Here is a 20,101-nt window from a genome sequence, read left to right as displayed (position 1 = left end):
TCGTGCGGAATTGCCATGTGCCCTTCTTGTAGACCAGCTTCTTTTTAAAGTGATAATTAACAGGACAATGCTCTTATTTAGCAGATATTGCGCAGAACCAAGAATTTTATAAGAATGCAGAAGTCAGACCACCATTTACATATGCATCTTTAATCAGGCAGGTGAGTAAGTAACACGGTGTATGAAATTATATCAGAAGGCGTATGTGTACATGGAGGTATCATACTGATGAAGTAGATTTAAAACCGCTTAGTATGCAGGCATGCTAAAACCTTGACTATAAGGTTTTTTAAAACTGCAATATATAACATAATTGCTTTTGATTGAGTATTACAATACGATGTGATTATTAGGAAATTCATTTCACACAACAGTGAAAATGAGCCTGTTTAAAGATGGCAAGTCAATTATCACAAGCCACAGTAATCTCTGATCCCAGAATTAATCTGAGCTCTAAATAATTACTGAGCTTTAATCAGCTAGTGAAATGTTTTGCATTTCTCTTTGATTCTGCTTTATGAATGACTAATAAATTAATATTTCTGTACAGAAACAGAAATAAAAACTCAAAACAATTACATAATTTCATTTTGAATTTTGCTATTGAACTGTTAAATACAACCATTAATCTTATATCATTTTGGAAACCTTTCTTAGGATTTAGCTCTGAATCATGGTTATTTTATATTTTCAAGAAACTGTATAATGATTCTGCTGATTTGGTCATAAATTATCTTTCTCTGTTATTTTGGCTTCCCAGGCCATTCTCGAGTCTCCGGAAAAGCAGCTAACACTAAACGAAATCTATAACTGGTTCACACGAATGTTTGCTTACTTCCGGCGCAACGCGGCCACGTGGAAGGTAAGCCTGCTTGCAGGCCTGTGTAGTCTTGCATCTTGCCATTTATAGAAGAGTTCATTGTTGAGAAAATGCAGTTGTTGTACGTTACATTTACGTTGTTTGGGTCCACTGAAAGAATCTAATTTATAGGCCTATTTGATTGAGAAAATAGTTCCATTGTGGTTGAAATTCTGGGATGGAAGACTCCCATCACAGTGCCCCCAAGGGTTGGATGGACCAGCCAATGAAAGCAGCTCCCTCTGGTTGGAATATATAGGGAGAAGGAGCAGGGAACGCTGTTGCCCACATTCTGAGCTTGTCCTGTTACTTATACAAACTCCATGCCTTTCGGTCTTTAGCCACCACCAGTATTTGCAGAGTTGCATAGATAACTTGTTTTAATGCCATTAGGAATCTGGAGAAATGACCAGATAAACTTGACATAACTTTCATTGGTTGGATAATATCTTAATCCAGTTACTGGGGGAAGCTTTGCGATCCGAGTACTAGCATTATGTATGGGAGCTATTGCAGGAGAACACAATATATTCTTTATTAATTTTTTTTTTAAGTCCAGAGACTGTCATTAGAGATTCATAGATACTCTGGAAAAGCAAAGTAACTTCTGAATTATGTAACTTCACTATAACCCCATTTGCTTTAAAACAGGTCTAATTCCATAGGTCCATGTGGATACCCCCAAACTAAGCATGAAGTCATATGACATACCTCATTTTCAGTTCAGCAGTTGGTTCATAGATTCCATTAGTATTTATTCAGTTGTGTTAGATTAAGCCCTCACAAAATTTTAGACTTCCCACTTTCAATTTCTTGGTCTCTAATATTTTTGCTATAGAAAAAGACACCTATAATATGATATTTGTGGGTTGCTGTTTTGTTAGTGTTTTGGGGTTTCTTTGTGTGTTTTTTTGTTTGTTTGCATTTTTACTACCTAGAATTCTTATAATTCCTAAATGCCAAAACATTTAGGTACATTTAAAATGGAAATATTTTAGGATATTTTACATGTCATTGTTTAAAATATGATAGGGATTTATTATGGGGAGCAAGGAAAACTTGCTTTGCTTGAAATAAATGTCTTTCTTGCTACTTTCTTAATTTTATGAGAGAAAAACGCAAGCAAAAACAGAAATCATACTACCTCCGTTACATGCTTGATAAATTAGCATTATAAAAGAAAACATATGTAACCAGAGAATTAGTTCTTCAAGTTTACAGAGCCTTGGATATCTGGTGTGGCCCAAGTCATCTTTATTATTTCCATTAAGACTCATGGGCGCTGAAGGGAACCTGTGTTCCAAATTCTACCCTCTTCCTCCGCCTGCCTTGGGAGGTAAAATGCAAAGGATGTTTAGCTATGAATGCTTCTCTAAGTTTAGGAAGTAGAGCCTGAAACAGACATTTTCTTCAAACTACCTTTTCTAAATAGCAAATAATCACATTTAAAAATAAGTATCAGTTGTGAATGATATTTAAGCTCAGATCTTTAGATTTAACTTTTTCATTTTTGCAAACTATAGGAAAAACTATATTCCTAGTTCTTAGTGACCCACCAATACGTATAATTTTCTCTCCGTATCCTTATTTGTATTATGGTCTTAGACAAAACATGAAATGCCCAGAGAAAGTGACCACCGAAAATGGCTGACTCAGCTTTTGGGGGAACTTGGTTTTTTTGTTGCTTTTGCTTAGATGTGCAACATCATTAAAAACGAAACTTAGGTTTTGACTTTACATCTTTGCTGACCGGGCTCTGGTTGCACTGACCTAGAGCAGTCCTTTCTGCAGACATGGCTCTGTAGATCTGCTCAGTCCCCGCCACACAGATGATGGGGGTGAGGAGAGATGTTGACTCTTCCCCACTGATGTCTCCTACATGTGTCCAGGCCCTGTCTGGTTTGTTTTTTAAGGAAATGTGGGTTTACTTATTTATTTCAACTTCCTCAGTGTTGTTCTAGGGGATAACAGTAGATGCTTAGCATCCTTGAAAAATGTGTTTATTTAGAGACCAGACTACAGTTTATATGCAAAAAAGTTGTCTTACCTAGTACAGTTATAACATGTCAAACATTTTCCAGAGATTTTTGTTTTGTTGTGCTTTTTTTTGATGCAAGGCTCTCAGACCTGTCCCTGAACCAGGGTTCCCTTTGCCATCACCTGGGTGCGTGCACCTGCCCCCGTTACACTGACATTCTCCAAGGCTCCTCAAGAATTTGTCCCGTGGATGCTCCTTGTGAGCAATTCATCAGGCCTGTAGTATAACTAGCCTCATTATCTTCTAAACATTCCATATCAGAAAAGAAAAAATCCATCATTATCTCATTTGACTCCTCAGAGTCACCAGTGGCGATGATTAAGATTTATCACCTGCAGGATACTTTAGAGAGGGACATTGCAGGTACTAGAAGCGGAGGGGCAGTGTTGGAGCAGCAGCTGCGGTATTGAAGTTAAGGGCTGTGGGCAGTGTACATGAAGCCTGATGCAGGCCTCAGCTTCTCACGCCCATGTGTCACCTACATATTCCCTGTAAGAAGAAAGCTGAGTAAATGACATGGTCTCTTTGTAATGTCCTCATGTCTAATTCTGAGTCTAGATCAGTAAGTTCAACAGGAGGACTAGAGAAATGAGGCCACATGATCGCTGCACCAAAGGGCTGTGGGTTTCCCTGATGTTCAAGGGAGAGATGCTGAAAGCTCTCCCCCGCTCACTGGGACCCTTCTTTCTGATGGATTTCTATAGGTGTCAGGGTTCTCCGCTGAGGGATGGGCAGAGATGACTTGTTTTAGCCATAAGAAAGAAACGTGTCTGTAGAAATGTCAATGTTGGAATATCATCATTTTCCCATTGAGAATTATTCTACTCATATGTTCCTTTGGCATCTCCTCAGTTAATTAAGGTACTTGCCCATAGTAAGAGCCAATTTCTGTGTAGATTCCGGAAGGTAAGGCATATCTTGATGATGGATGCTGATCCTTTGGGGGTTCTTTCACCCCCAACCCCCGCTCCTGTCAGCCCCAGGAGGGACACTCAATGGTGAAACCCAATTTAGACTTATTCCTAATTAAGCTGAGAAAACCCATAGAAGATTTTAAAGCCAAAACTTAAACAAAAAGAACAAGAGCAAAATGTACTGAACAATAATAATTGAGTCTTCGTCTTTCCTGGTTTAAAAAATAGAAACAAGCTGCCCTTTTATGGGAGGTCAGTGAGTTTAAAGGGACAGTTGTACACTGCTCACACTTCCTTATTTTGAAGTCACATGAACAATATTTTCAGATTTTTACTGTGAAATCTATTTGGGGCTTATATGCATATTAAATTTTTTTCTTCTGGATCGCTATGATCAGAGACTAGCCTGAGATGCCAAAGTACAATTAATTTATGGTTTCGGTTTTTTACCTTTGCTTTTGGGAAAGGCACTCCTGACCACAAGAAGGCCGTCCCTGGGGGCGGTGACTATAGCTCTTGGGGATGGTTTTACAATGTGGGCTGTTGGGCTGAACTTACTGCTGTTTTTGGAGTCTTTTCTCATAGGAAATGTCAATGTTCTCTCTTTTATACTTGCTGCAGAATGCAGTGCGTCATAATCTTAGTCTCCACAAGTGTTTTGTGCGAGTAGAGAACGTTAAAGGGGCGGTATGGACAGTGGATGAAGTAGAGTTCCAAAAACGAAGGCCACAAAAGATCAGTGGGTACGTCCACCACGTTTGAACTTCTCAGCCCAGCTCGGATTGTGCTAACAAGTGTAACGTAGAGGCTTTTGGCTGCTAGATGGTGTTAGACCAAAGACCTGGTTTCACGTTGTCTCAGTTAAGGGAAGCAAAAAAGCATTCCATCCCTCCTGTTGTATACCCACCAGTCCCCGCCCTGCTTGCCAGTCTTTGTTGCATCACATGCTAGTAGCTTTTAGGTGGCAATGCATATTAACCCTCACAAACCATTTGCTTATGCTTATTGCATTTTATTTTCTTTTTCCTGTTCCCTGTATTGGATGTCTGTTCTGCCCCCAACCCCGTCTCCCTTTGTTGCCACTTCATCTCCTTTGCTGCTGCTCCTACCCCAGGGTGCCATTCGCACCAACCTCTCACTGCATAAGTGCTTTATCAGAGTAGAGGATGAGTGTGGGTCCTTTTGGACAGTTGATGATGAAGAGTTTAAACGTGGCCGCCATATTCAACGAGGCCGTCCTCGCAAAAACTGCCCCGATGAAAACTTTGACGAGCTTGTCGCACAGTAAGAGCCTTTAACTTGCTTTTGTTTTTTGTTTTCTGCTGTTGCTTTGGCTTTGCATGGTGGACTCATCCCATGTGGTTTCGCATCTCACCGGTGGCAGTGCCACAGCTTGCTCCACGGAGCTGAACCGTGTGACCTGCACGTCCTCTCGGTTCTCCTTGGAACACCAGTGCCTTGAGCAATGCTTTTTTGATGTCTTTAATGCAAATACTGGTCACCTTTTGATTCAGCAGCTAACAGGGGCCCTATCCCTAAATACTTCTGTGTGACTCGTAATCCCTCCAAGGAAAAAGGAAGCTTTTATTTAGAGTTAAAATTTGTACCTGGGTAAATTTCTTCCTGTTTTTGCTTGTTCAGAATAATAATATAAATGTAGTGGATGTTTGGTTAAAGTGCGCCAAGCTTAGGAAAGAAATGGATATCAGCGCATATCCCTCCTCTACTGGCCCCGCTAAGTGGAGGTGCTTCCTACCGGAGCCACTCCTTCCCCACAGTATCTCCTCTGTGATCATTTAATATTTTCACTCTACAAGGTTAGAGATTTTCTTACAATAGTATCTTGTCTTCAGTGACTGGACCCAGCATTAAATACCCTCCTGCCCCAGACTTGGCTGTGCGAGAGCAGCCTCGGCCTGCGGGGCAGTGACCCTCTCGCAGCCCCGCCTGCCCTCCGTTTCCCCCCGGAAAACCGGCTCGGAGGCCTGCCCAGGAGCCCGGGCCCTCCCCAGCCGCCGTCCCAGCTCGGGGCCTGGAGAGACGCCGCCGGGAGCCCAGGGCTCTGCTCTCTGTCGGAATGACAGCTTTACAAACGGGCGGAGGCCAGTATTTTGTGGCACAAAAATTCATCAGTGGAGGGAGTGCCCATTACTTAAGCTGCAGTTTTACACCCAGTTTCCTTGAATAGCAAAATCTGTATTCCCAGAGGAGTTCACAGACCAACCCAGGAAAGCCAGGGGATCTGGAGAAAGCCCTCCCTGGGTGATAGCGGGGATGTTTCTGATTTGGAAGGATGCCAGAAAGCTTGAACAGAACATAGCTAGGAACTCGGGGGTGATTGCATTTAACTTGAGTTTTCTTTCTCTTGTGCAGTAACCCTTCCCTCATTAAAAACATGCAGAGCGGCCACGCCTACTGCACGCCTCTCAACGCGGCTTTGCAGGTAAGATCGATGGCCGTCCCGAGCGTGCGCAGGGGCAGTGCCTCCCCGCTCATCTCAAAATATATTAGCCTCACTCTAATTAGATATTAAATTTTAATTCCGTTAAACTTTTTTCTTAAGTGCACAAAGCATCGTCCTCCCTGGAGGCAAACACATCGGCTGCTTCAGCGTTCGCAGGATGCTTAGCATTTTGAATATTGTGGCAAAAAAATTAAAAGTTCACTTATTAATATTTATCAGCGGTATCATAATTTCCATCCTCTTATTTCAGAATTTCACTTGAGGCAAAAATACCACAAGTGTAATTACTGCAGCACAGCTATTAATGTGCTGGCGATAGGCCGCGTCACGTGCCTCCTATTGTTCAGGCTCCGCGGAGAAAGCCGGGCGTTTCACTTCTCCCTTTCCAGTCTGTTTTAGCATCTTGCCTCTGTGTGGGGCGGGGCGCGGGGGTCCGGGGTGGGCCGCTGAGTGGTAGGAAGTTGTGGTGGGTAGGTGATGAGGTGCTGAATAAACTCCGGGTCCCGCAGATTGCCGGAGCCACCGAGGCACAGGGTGCCCCTCCCCTGGCAGCCCGGGCCCTGAGCGGGTGCAGGGGTGAGGCCGCTGAGCAGGAGGGAGATCCCCAGCACTCCGGAGCTCCCAGGGCAGCGCTGCGTTCCTGTGCTCCTCACTTCCCAAGCCCAGGAGGACCGGACCGCAGGGCCCCTCCGGCAAGTGCCTGGGAGGGACCCGACCCCCCAGCAGTTCCCAGGTCAGCTGTCCCTGTGGCCAGGGATCCTGACTGAACTTGACCTACCTAGATTGTTCTGGAACACAGACCTAGGGAGCCTTGATCACTTTTAGATGACATGTTCTATAGATGGAGCTGCAGGCCACTGAAGACCTTTGCAGCATGCATTCTGGGGGGGCCCATATCACCCTGAAATCGGTTCTCTTCCGTTACAATGTCTGTGCCCCTCCAGAGGCCTTTGCCCATAAGCAGATATTCATACTTCACGCGGGGCGCCACGGATCCAGAAGCAAACGTTTTTAAAAAGTTCCTTACGGGATAATAATGAACCAGTGGTTGAGACACTTGGCATTATGGGAAAGGGCTGGGTTAAAGAGGAGACAATGATGGGAACCTGGCTTCACCGCTCATAAATCCAGTATTTATTGAGCACCTACTCTGCATCCCACAAAATCTCTCCCCGGGTCATCCAGCAGAGGCTCAGGCTCCCGAGAATGGATGGCACGCCTTTTACACAGTGTCCATGCGGAGGCAAAGGCACTGAACTTAGCTTTTCAGTAATTATATTTATTTATTCTTAGCCTGAACCAAACCCACCAGGAGGCACTACTCTCTGCATTTCTTTTAATTACTTGTAGTTTACACAGTAACTTTAGAAAAGCAAATGAAAGCACGCTTAGATGCCGCCACTGTAAATACCATTCATTAGAGGCTTACTTTCCCTGGAGTCTTGTGAACTGAATTTAAAGACCGCTCTGCTCTATCTGGACTAGCACTGAGTTACAAGCACAGTTCCCACTCACGAGGCGGAAAGGGAAAGACGCAGCGAACCTCTGTCCTCCGGGCTCCCCAGCTGTGTGACTGATGTCAGGGGCACGCTCCGCGGTTCCAGAGCCGCACACCCTCATCCTCCACACACCGTTTTCCGCCTCCTCTGCACCCTCCTTGTTTTCACCGAGAGCCCCCGTGCTGCTGCCGTTCCCGGGACCCCTTCGCCCGTCAGGAAGTGAGTGCGTCCGTCGGTGCCGCTTCCTGTTGGGGAGGTCTTGCCCTCCTCTGTGTGGCCCATGGTCGGCAGATGTGTCATGAGAAGCCTGTCTGCTGTGCAGATTCCATGAAGCCCCCCAGCAGCCTCCCTTCCCATCGGTGCCTTGTTCACGACGAGTAGAAAGCATAGCGGAGCAGCATCTGAGAAGGATCACTGGTGTGACATAATGCCTGCTGCACGGTGTATAAAATAGGACAGCAGAATCCACCACAGAAATATAACAGTGGACTTGGGACAGATTGCATTATGCTTTGAAAAAGTGGAGTAACTAAGGGTAACCGTAAGCTTCGTATTTATAGACGCCTTTCCCCCGAGGACCCCGAGGCGCTCGCATCCCAGGAGCGATGGCACTGAGGGCCTCAGCGGGACTCCGAGGCGCCGTCATGTTTTTGGCAGAAGTGCCGGTTCGGTGTGAAGCCGCGTGCTGTGCGCAGGACCATTTCTAATATGAACTTACATAGTCAGGGCCGTCATACAAAGGGCCACGCAGCTGTTCCTGGGGTGACATCAGCTACAAGAGGAACACTTGTTTAGGCATAAGCAGTTTCTAACCTTGTTTGGGGGGCGGGGGGGGTGTGCTTTGATCATTCACTCAACAAAGAATGTCCAAGCGGCTCTGTTGTGCAGCGGGACCAGGTTCCCTGCGCAGCCCACTGGTCGTTTTTTAAGGGGACAGGCTGGCTCTCCTCCCTTAAATCTTTCTTGTTTGAGCGTCAGTGTGAGCACTTGCCTTTTGGATGCCTCTCGCCACTGTGACTGTCGGGCCTTAGTCCCAGTCGGAAATGGCCTCAACCTCAAACACGTTGAGAGCCAAGGAGAAAGGACCCCAAGACGATTGCCCTGTCAGTTGGGTGACCGAGAGCACATTCTCATAAACATTTCAATTTTATTTCTCAATTTTTTACTCGAGAAGCTGCTAAAATACAAGCTAGAGATGGCCCCACTTTGACCACTTTGCAACTGTCTAATGATGAAATGACCAGTGAGAGCCACTGGGGGTGTTTCCAGGGAAGAGAGACTCATGATGGTCCCAGCAGAGCCTTCAGGTGGACAGTGTTCCACAGGAAGTTCAGGATTGTTTTTTCATCTCCACACTCTTTGCTGACACTCATTTGGACTGACTTTGTCACCCTCAGTGTAGATCTACTTAAGTTCCGCAAAGAAATACAATTCAGAGCTTCCTTTTGGCAGAGATTTATCTACCTACCTAACTACCTACCTACCTATCCATCTGTTTATTTTTAGTCCTAACATTCTAGGTGATTGGTTGGTCTGAGAGGGAAAGATTTGCGGGTGTTACCTTCAACCATTTTCTCAAACTACACTAAACAGATTAAAAAACCATTTAAACAGAAATGATGGGGGAAGATAAAAATTGATTCCAATTCTATAATCTCTTCCTCTTCTATAGGATCTATGAAGTAATGTTTATGGAAGTTCTCATAAGTTTGAGCTGTGCAGCCAGAATAATGTGATCAAATCTCTAATATCCAATACTGGAGTCATCAAAGTGGATAAGAAATGAAAATTCCATTACATTTCCCTGTGATCTGGAAATATTCAGTTGGCTCTTGAAAAAAGGCATCAGACACAAACCTCATATTAGATGGCCTTGTCTGGACCATGTGACTCTGCCCAGCAGGGCTGATGGAGCCTTCCCTCCCCACAGGCGTCTGACCCCCCGGGGAGCTCTCTGAAACTAAGCTTGGGATGTGTGTCACAAATCTTACTTTTAAAGCAAAATCCTTGTCACTAGAAACTTGCATTTGCCAACCACACTACAGTGAGCTGCGGCTGAAGATGACCGCCTGCACTCTCCGTGAGTAGCTCCCTCCTCTGGGCGCCCGCATCCTAACTGTTCTCTCGGTTGATGACAGGCTTCCATGGCTGAGAACAGTATACCTCTGTACACTACCGCTTCCATGGGGAACCCCACTCTGGGCGGCCTGGCCAGCGCCATGCGGGAAGAGCTGAACGGGGCGGTGGAGCAGGCCAACAGCACCGAGAGCGACAGCAGCCCCGGCAGATCCCCCGTGCAGGCCGTGTGAGTACTGTCCCCGGAGACCTCTGCGCCAGACCCGATCCCTGTCCTGTGTGCACACAGCCTTTCTGTAATGGTGTACTCCCGAACCCAGTGCTCCTGCAGACATTTAGCGCGCTTAGCGCCGTTGTCTGACTTTCGCAGGGAAAGGGCCGGCTTCAGGCAGCACTAGAGTGGGGGTCAGGCTGCTGCGCTGCCCGCCCTGGCATCCCGGGCCATCACTTCCACCCTCCGCCTCCCACCCTACTTTGTCCCCCTCAGTCAGCGTGTACCACTGTGCAGCAGTTTGGTGTGTTCAGGCGTCGGGCATGCTGCACCTGCCAGGGAGAAAGGGATGCTGTTTGCCTGCTTGTGGGACGCGCTTCACCATGAACAGTGCCGGAGCGCCAGTCCCAGGCAGCGATGATGGCACAAATGGAAGGCAGCGTGATTGATAGATTGCTGTTAAAATCAGAAGGAAAATTAATAGGAGCGTTCTAGCAGCAGACGGCAGTGTAATGAGCACACACGTGACTGAGTGAAGTGAGGGCAATGGCTGTCCGTGCTGAATGCGAATGGCCCAGGAGCCGGCAGCCCCGGGGAAGGCTGCGGCCCCTGTGGGGGGCCAGGGGAGGGAACAGGCGGACCTGACAGTGCCCTCTCTCGGGGAAAAGGTCAAAAAGAAGAGAAACCACACTCGCCCAAATGACTGGGTTGGGTGGGGGGTCATAGAATGAGTGCTTTTTAGCAAGTGGCTGCAAAAGGACGCCCACTTTCAGAATAGACTGCTCAGTGTGCCTGCTGCCAGCTCTCAGAAGAAGCTGTTTAACTACCGGACCTTCTGAATTACCGATTAACATCTTATTGGAAGATCATTTGAGCAATAGAAATGGAAAATATGACCTATAGCAATTAGCAACAGAATGAATGCTGTCTGTCAGGGTAGTTGTTGGGTTGGGAGGGGGGGGGGGTCTGAAATTTGGTTATTTAGCATTTGGTTTAAGCCCGAAGTGACCTGAAAAGGATTTTTAAAGCTGGAAGTGATTTTTAGTTTGTAGGAATAGTCGCTTAGCCTTTACTCCCCATCCTTCTGAGAGATGCTCCCATAGATCATGCTTTCTAACGCAGCCTGGGGTTTCCATTGTATCACACGTTTTCATCTTTAAATCGTTGTCATGACAGGAGTATTATTCAAATATTAAGGAAGTTCAGAGCAAATATAAATTGCTATATAAGACACTTCAAGAAATACTCAGTAGAGCAAAAATATCTGAAGTTATTGAATAGAAGGATACCATTTCTCATAATCTTAGGGACTCCCAAGGTTTAGTTGATGTATATTCCTATTATTTAGTTTAAAGGACCACTTAAAAAAGAAAAAAAAAATAAAGAAATTTGGATAGAAACCTCAGGCAACATTTTAGAGTAATGTGACTTTTGCTGTACAAGATAAAGTCACTATAAAGTTAATTTATTTAACAACTTTGAATTAACCCCAGTATTATCAGAAACCATGTTTTACATCAGTCAGCATAATTTTTAACAAAATGAAGGTTTCAGCGGCTTTTACAAAAAAAAGAAACCCTACATAAAGACATTAAAATGCATATGAATTTTTGCTCAAATCTCCCAGGTTCACACTGTTTGCTAAATCTAATCACATGTCAACAGCATATTCCCTGTGCCTGCTATCAGTGTCATGGACTGTTATTCTTTTTGACCCCATATTTCCATTAAGCACACTGTAATGGCATGGTTTCCATTCTTGTCCAATGTGCATTACCCTGCTATGATGCAAATTGTTTCTTAACTGCTCCAGTCTATTGGAGTAAATCAAGCTGTAAACTTTACAGCAAGGCTTAAGGACCTTGTTAGTGCCGTGGCCCAGCTAACGTCTGGTGTTGAAACAGAACTCTGCATTCTTACTGTTTCCGTGACACTCAAATACCATTACATTTTGTTTCTCTTTTGAAACCCTGGAAAGTAGTCACATAATCATGGCTTTGGGGCATTATACTTTTAGCCTGATAGGAGCTAAAGGAGTTACAAAGCAAAATACTGCAAGCTTTGCACACACCCTGGGGTCACAATGCCGTTACACACCAGCCAGCTTCAGTTAAAAACGCTGTTCCCAGAATGGCTGAACAAAGGAATGACTGGGACGTGAGAGCGGAAACGTGTGGTTTCAGTTACTCACTGGTAGCCCTTTGGGAAGTGGGAGTTGGAGAGAAAGATGGGGCGGGTGGGGGGTTGGTCTGCGAGAGAAGAGGAGGTGAGGCTGCAGCTCCCGCTGCTGGAGACACGTGGGCGAAGGAAGCGTGTGTCTCACCCGAAGTGCGTCCTGCACGGAAGGCCGCTCCTCCGCTGTCTGAGCGCTGCGTGCCGGCCGGTGCTGCTGCGCTGGCGCACTCGGCACCTGCTGGGACAAGAAGCTGGATTTCACTCTGGTTCTGGTGTGTTGGGTTGTCACACAGCAGTCTCCTCAGTTCACGTTGGCTGGGGACCGAGCTGCACTCGGCGCGGACTGAGCCAGTAGGCATGCGTGATGGGGTCATAACCTGTGTCTTTGGGATGCTAATAATCTTGCTGAATTTGGCTGCAAATTTAGGGCTGTGGGGAATACTCCCTAATGTGAACTGTGTTGGCAGGCTTATGATTTTTATTTATTTCATTTTTTCCCAGCAAAATATTTGTCAGTCTAAAACTATAAAGCAAGAACTTCCTGATGACTGTTTGATTTCTTCTAGGTCCCCCCACTCCCTCCAGTCCATAGTCTTGTATCATCTCAATGTCATCAAATTCAGATCTGTAAACCTGAAAAGTTTTAATAAATATGATAGTTTGAGAAAATGAAACTGGGAAAATGTTGATCAAGGAAACTACATTTAACTTCAATCTATAGCACAGTCAAACACAGATTCGATTCTGCCTCGTAGTCACAACCACGTCATTAATGAAGAAGGTGGTAGTTTATGAATTAATAGTTCTCAGTATTGAAAATAGGAAACAAACATGAAAAAATGTACACTGTTGTCAGTAATTCAAGAAACACAATTTAAGGTAATCCGAGCTTACCTTATACCTGCTAAGCAACAAAAAAATTTTTAAGTGATATTGGTGCTGATGAGGTTGAGTCTAAATTGATGCAGTCCCTTTGGGAATCATTATCACAACAAATCATAAAAACCACAGTGATGCTTGGCCTTTGCTCTAACATTTTCATTCTTAGAAAATCATCCTAAAGAGGCAAATCAGCAGAGGGAGAAAGAGTCATGGACAGAAGTCGCCACGGTGTTCCACAAAGAGCAGGACGGGGGCCGTCACACACACAGTAGTTCACAGGATATGGAACTATGACCCCAAATGGAGAGGATGGCAAAAACCAAACACCTCCCCTAATTCGGAGTACGGGTGACTTTTTTTAAGGAATAATAGTCAGTACACCTAGTCCTTCCCAAAAGAGTGCAGGGGATCCGCCAGGGCCCACGTGTGGTGTGCAGTGGGACCGGAAGGATGCCATGCTCAGGACTGCTTCCAGCTTGAAATTCTTACTAAATTTTGAACCAGTTTCCCTTTACAGAGGGCTCTGCAAATGATGTAGCCAGTCCAGGTCTCACTGTAGAAGCACAGACAACGAGGACCCTCAGAAAACTAAAAGTAGACGGGCCACAACTAGTAAAGCCTGTTATTACACAGCTTGGGGACATTTTATTTTGCAAGTAGTTTTTAAGACTATGGGCACGATCTAAGAAAGCGCTTCACCCTGCCATCTGCTCCCCTCCTCTCTAGGTGTGGAGTGTGGGTTCTCTGAAGGGTCACAGGGTCAGGGGCGGCACACAGCACTCCTGTTTGTTTTAAGTGGCTCAGGCGGCCTTCGGGTTTGGACACAGCATCCATTACTCAGGAAGCCAGCCGTCCATCTGCAGGAACACCTCTTACCACTAATAATAACTTAATAACGTCAGTTACAGCATCCTCCCTTCTGCGGCTGTCCCAGGAAGGGCCTTTCACGCGAACAGAGCAGTTCTTTTACATATCAAAGCCCTGTAGCACCAAGTAATTTGTATTTGCAAAGGCCTGGTTGTAAATATGATTTACGAACATTTCTCAGTTTTTATCAGAGTGATGTCCTGCCATCCCTGTGGGCCTCTCCAGCTGAGCCACAGTCAGTCCCTAATGAGCCGGTGGCGGCCTCCCCCAGGCCCTTCCGGCTGCACCAGTGGCCTCCTGTCGGGCCTTGTTTACAGCTGACAGCCTTGCTATTCCGATTGGGGCTCTGCTCTCTTATCATCTTGTTGTGTTGAGGGAGCATTTTCCTCTTCGTTTGTGTTTCCTGGCAGGGCTTTTCTTGCCTTATTGACAGTTTGTAAAAATATGCATTAATTTGGAGTTTCAAGCATGTATCATGGTGTCTCTTTGCTGTGTTTGCTTGAAGTTGATTAATGATAGGACTCCACTTGGGTCGTTCTCAGGAGAGTTCTCTCGCGGGGCCCGCATGCTAACGAGCAAAGCAGCACAGCCTCCGCTCTCCCGCCGCCAGCCGCGCTGCCCCAGAGTCCTAGTTCGGTGGTGATGTGGAGACTTGTAGTCATCACCCAGGATGCCACAGGGCTCAGTGTGGTCCTCCGACCAGCAGCGTCACCAGGGACCGTATGCGCATGCAGTCTCAGGCCCCCCAGACCCGCTGAGTCACCTCTGCCTCCTCACAAGACCCTCAGGGAGTGGGGTGCCTACCTGAGGCCCCTGGGAGGAGGATGGCCGGTTGGTCCAGAGACCACCAGGCTCCAGCCCCCAGGGCGGGAGCGCCTGCTGTGAGGCCAGGATGCCTGCTCTGTGCGGTCCGGCCGGTGGCCTTGCGGACCTGGCCTTGAGCGTTAGAAATGTGGCCGGTGCAGGGGAGACACTGAATTTTAAATTGTATTAATTTTAATTTAAGTGGCCACCTGTGGCCCGCGCTGCGTTGTGGGACGGTGTGGTCTGTCTAGATGCGCTTTTGTGATGCGCAAAGCAGCTAAATCGCACTGGGCGGGCAGTTCTCTCAAGAACCTTTTCTTGCTTCCAGGCATCCTGTGCACGTCAAAGAGGAGCCCCTGGACCCGGAGGAGGCCGAAGGGCCTCTGTCCTTAGTGACCACAGCCAACCACAGTCCAGATTTTGACCAGGACAGAGATTACGAAGACGAAGCAGTAAATGAGGACATGGAATGAACGTCTGGGTAGGCCGACCCCAAAAATGAAGATTGGAAAAAAACAAAACTTGTCAAAACTGAGCAGTGACGTTGTTCTCCATTTGCTGTACAGTCTGGCGGAGTCTCACTGCGCTTTGACAGACTCTGAAAGGTGTAACTCAGTGCCATCCAGAACCCCATTTGGGAGTATTTTTGATTTTTCTACTTTTTGTTGAAAAAAGGAATTTGTACTCTGTGCATCGGATGGACGTGTTTGGTACTCGGGATTTTCCTCTCTAACAGTCAGCAGCTGTTGTAAATTTGCTAAACCGACTCGCTTTTAGCAGCAGACTCTGAGCTGCAGTCCTGCCGACGCTGGACCCTGAGGACACCCAGCTGAGCATGCGCACCTACGCTGCGGCCACGCCGCTCCCAGCAGCCGCGGCTCCGGCGGCCTGTGGCACGGCACTGCATGGTGATTGCCACTGCCTTTATCCAGCGTGGGCTTTTGTTTGTTTGGGTTTTTTTGCTTCCAGTTGGGATGGGGAAGGCCTTTGTGTGTTTATTGGGGGGAGGGGGTTAAAAACAATTACCCCAAACTTTTTAATGTATTGCTTCTTCTTCTTGCTTCTACTCGACCATTTTAAGTTCTGACCTCAGGCCTCCGCTTGGGCCCTCGGCCTCTTGGAGGCTTCGCGTTTCTGTACCTTGTGATGAATGTCATAGGTGTTTTTATTATACAGCGCTGAATGTCATTTCTTGTTTGTAGTTTTCTGTCACTCATTCCACTTTTCTTCAGACATCACCATGTTTTCTCTAAAGTCAGAAAACATTCCGTTTGGTCTTTTTCAAAAAGGTCCCAGATGCTGCACTCTACACATGCAGGTCCTCGCGCAGCGCGGGGCCTGCCCGAGAGAGAATGGATGACAGAAAAGCACGGGCTCGGGGCAACGCGGGCTCCGCCACCCAGCAGTGCAGGGGCGGGAAGCGCTGCTTCAGATCCGCCGCTTTGGCTTTGCAGCTGCCTCCTCCGCAGTAAAGGCCACACGTCTCACCTGCACCAGGAAACGTAGGCAGCACCCCAAACATCTCGTCCTCGTGAGACTGGCACCTGGTGGTGAAGGCTCCCCTGTGTGGAACCAACTCGGGACCAGCCATGCTAAACCAGTGTGGGTCGCTTTGTTTGCCAAGTGGCCAGAGAGCCGGCTTCCTGAGCAGCTCTGCTGGTGGTGGTGGTGGTGGTGGGTTTAAACATCAGTTCAGACCTGCTTGGTGGCATCAATCTGTGTGAATGCAAATTCGATTTCAGGTGGAACTTGTGGGAGTTAATGGAGACTGAGTTCAGCAGATGCTAAAGTGTTCATGTCACGTGTGCAGATTTGCTGCTGCAGCTCAGTGTGCATGCCCTGTGATCACACCAACCCAGCGTCAGAACCGGCTGTAGGAGACAGGGAGCGAGGGCCGCGTCCAGCCTGGGCCTCTGGGGAAGGAGCGCGGGATGTGAGGGTCACGCCAGCGCCGCCCCGGCCTGGAACGCTGGCGCTTGGCAGCCTGCAGCCTCCGCCTCAGTTGCTCCCCTAGGACCGTAGCTCTTGTTTTTAGTTTGAGAGCCCTTTGGAGCTTAATTTATATTCTTTGTACCTTTTTTTCTAAAATTACCAAAGATATTACACAAAGGTAAATTATGTTCTCTGTTTTATGCTTTATCTGATGAAGCCAAATATCCTCTTATTGTTGATCAAAGGAGGCAAAAGAATTTAGAGGCAATTGATGAGATGTAGGCTGTTGCTGAGCTGAGGAAGAGAGCTGCTCCTTCGTAAATTTAGAAGGCCAAGCAGATGATGGAACCAAAGTTGTTACTTTTTTTAGTTGTTGGGTTTTTTTCTCCTCTGAATCTCTACAAAGACCAAAATTCATTCTTGTAAAGAGAGATTATGGGGCTACTGAAGACAAAAATAGGACACAGTATTAACGCCGTACACCAAGGAAGGGAGTCCCACCTCACACACGCCTGTGCCCCCGAGAGCCAGGGTGTCCAGTGGGTGAGACGGTCACCACACAAGTCAGAGAGGAGCGAAGCTCCCGCGTGGACTGCACCCTCCGGTGCTGATTCGAGAATGCCCTTTCTTAAAGGAAGATCGTACGCCACTTGTGTTTAAGGACTGTGCTGTGATCACTGTGGTAATTTTGGTTTCTCTTGGCATATATCCTCTTTTCTTACTTTGTTTAAAGATTTTTTTCTTTGTTTGTTTTCTGATTAGGCTTTGGCCAGCATTTTTCACTTTTTTAAAAAGTAACACTCCTGTCCACTCGTAAGCTTGGTACAAAACTCCTTTGGCAGTTGACGTGGACGCGTCTCGGCTTTCTGCCCGGCGCAGCCCGTGGTCAAGCGCGACCGGCAGCCCCCCCGCAGCGCAGCTCGGGTGCAGGCCGCAGCCAGCAGGGCCGCGGGAGGGCCCTGAGCTCCTAAACGGAGTGGTTGCTGGTTAGTTTGGTGTTCAAAAGAGGATAAAAATCTGGTAGATTAGTTCATTCTCAGCATGTGTAGCTAGACATGAGTAAAGAGAACAGCATGAGAAACTGTTAGTACGCATACCTCAGTTCAAACCTTAGGGAATGATTAAAATTTAAAAAAAAGTCACTCAGTTGCACTTAGTCGTATGTCTTGCATGCTTAGTCTAAAGACTGTAGCAAAAGGTGAAAAGGAAAAATTAGACTTTACATATCGTTGCAGGTGTCACAGCCTTGCAGGAGAACCAACTGAAAAAAATTCTCAGGCTTACAGCAAGCAAACTTCGCTATGATTTCACACTTCTGATTCTGTATCCCGTGGGGCTGCCCCAGTCGCTTCCTTAGGACGGGTTTATTATGTTGTACATATACCCCAATGTGTCTGTGTGAATCTTTGTCTTTTGGGGGCGGGAGGAGGGCGGTTCTTTTTTTAGATATTGTTCCTAAAAAGGAATAAATGCATACACCTGTTTGTCAAAACACCTTTGCTTTTTGTGCAACTGCTTTATATTCATGATACTTAAAAAACAGCTTTGGCGGGACAAACTACTGTATGTAATGGAATTGCGGAATCTGCTGCACATGTGTTTTACTTAGTTATCCTTGCGTTAAGAATATCGGATGACATTTCCTGACATGTGGGAGAGAGAAATTCCCTAGCCTTTTTTTCTTTTGCTTTAAAATTGTAACATAGTTAACAGACTTTATTCCCCCCTCTTCTCATTGATTGGAGCATTTTGTACAGGATTTTTTTGTGTGTGTGCGTGCGCGTGGGCATGTGTGTTAATCTGTTTTTTTGATACATTCCTATCCATTGTGTCTATCCTACACTGCCTTCCTGGCCATCTTAAACAAGTTCATACATTTGAAAAGAGAAAAGATGTTTTAAACAATGTTTTCTCCTGCCGCAGTAAATATTTTGCATGATGAAATTGCAGGGTCACACTTTCAAAGTTTATCCGTGAAGTAGTGATTAATGGCGAGGAGTGTCAAAGCTATTGAACGTTTTATATTTTAAAAACAAAACAAACAAAAAAAAACACTTTACAAGGTGCCAAAATGTAAACACAATTTGTTACATTTTTTTCCAAGGAAAAGCATACCTTAGGGACATGGTCCCGTGTATCAGGCCAATGCACTGTCAGGAATGAGGACCGTCCCGCGGCTCCCCAGAGCCGTGTTGGCCACCGGCCGGCCCCACAGACCGCTCTGACACCTCCACACCCCTCACACCTAACCAGCAGCCTGGATTCTTAACCCCAAAGTGATGTAAATCACTAGCTTTTTTATCGTGAAAAAGAAAGTTAAATATTTCCTCTCCTTCCACATTCCGCTGAGCTCCGTTTCCAAGGGTGCAGAGAACTTGGTTTTAAGGGTTTTGAATGGTTTGGTACCTTTTGGTGAATGGTGTGCCCTGTTGGTACTTTGGATGTGTTTGAGAGTTGGTTTTGCTTTTTTTATCCTGAGAATGAGACTTGTAATCTAAAGGCATCCGTGGGCCCAGAGCAGTTCACACGGTCTCCCCCCCCCCCCTCCGACGCCGGGCGCAGACGGCACAGCGGACCGCCGCCCGCTCCGAGGGTGGGCGCTGCCAGCAACAGGAACTTTTTGTTTTGTTTTGTTTTGATAAGGCATAAAAGAAACTCATTCCTTGACATCAACTGTAATTCCATCATTCCGTGTCTGTGGATGCAGACAATAAAAAAAATGTGTAGTCAGTACTGATGACTGACGTTATAGCATTCTCAAATGCAATAAAATGCTGGTTGTTCACACTGGTGGTCAGAGTCCCACAGCCTAAGTTTCTTTCCCTTCTCACCCTGATCGTGTCTGTCGGGCGTGGGCCTTGGTTTCGTCAGCTGCTCCCAACCCTGAATTGAAGTCGTTGGGACTGAGCTTCCAGCATCACAGGCCTGAAGCCCTGTCCTCGGCCTTCAAGTACGTCTCCCCTGAGAACGGGAAGCGGGAACGAGGGGCGACCTTTGCTCTTGAGGACGCACTCCCTTATTGTTCGTCAGATTTTATAGAGAAAAACAAAATGTTTAATAACTAGCATTAAGAGCAAACTGAAATTTCAGAGGAAAGCAGTATCATGAATAATTCATTAGAATTTCACATCTGCAAGATTAGTCATCCAAATAAAATGCTAATGTCAAAAACATGCACCGTCTATAATATTCTCATCAAGAGATCTTTTTGCATATAATGATAAATGCTTAGAACAAGTGATTTTATAAAAACATTCTATAAAAAATATGCCAGATCAGTGCTCTCGGGGAAGGAAACAGTAGAGCCCCAGTAACTAAATATTCCAGAAAAACCATCTTGATCTTGAGATTTTTAAAAAGTTGCATATCTTTAATACATT

General features: G+C 46.2%; 1 protein-coding gene across 10 annotated transcripts in view; it reads left to right on the top strand.

The window, feature by feature from the left end:
• FOXP1 (forkhead box P1) overlaps nucleotides 1-19,508 on the top strand; it is a 565,106-nt gene extending 545,598 nt beyond the window's left edge. For 6 of the 10 annotated variants that reach the window (XM_054729758.1, XM_054729756.1, XM_054729757.1 and 3 more), the window contains 6 exons: nucleotides 82-161; nucleotides 761-862; nucleotides 4,433-4,554; nucleotides 6,185-6,254; nucleotides 9,913-10,079; nucleotides 15,118-19,508. In XM_054729758.1, the coding sequence (XP_054585733.1) occupies nucleotides 82-161; nucleotides 761-862; nucleotides 4,433-4,554; nucleotides 6,185-6,254; nucleotides 9,913-10,079; nucleotides 15,118-15,262 (686 nt within the window). In that variant the 3' untranslated portion in view covers nucleotides 15,263-19,508. Of the gene's footprint in view, nucleotides 1-81; nucleotides 162-760; nucleotides 863-4,432; nucleotides 4,555-6,184; nucleotides 6,255-6,374; nucleotides 6,478-9,912; nucleotides 10,080-15,117 lie in introns of those variants that run through there. The other 4 variants (XM_054729759.1, XM_054729761.1, XR_008558876.1 and 1 more) reach the window with 4 other exon arrangements.
• Nucleotides 19,509-20,101: the final 593 nt, after the last annotated feature.

This window comes from Eptesicus fuscus, chromosome 18 (genome assembly GCF_027574615.1).
Source record: "Eptesicus fuscus isolate TK198812 chromosome 18, DD_ASM_mEF_20220401, whole genome shotgun sequence".
In the NCBI taxonomy this organism is placed as follows: Eukaryota; Metazoa; Chordata; class Mammalia; order Chiroptera; family Vespertilionidae; genus Eptesicus; species Eptesicus fuscus.
Note: the sequence above shows the minus strand (reverse complement) of the source record. Positions and strands in the feature narration are given on the sequence as shown.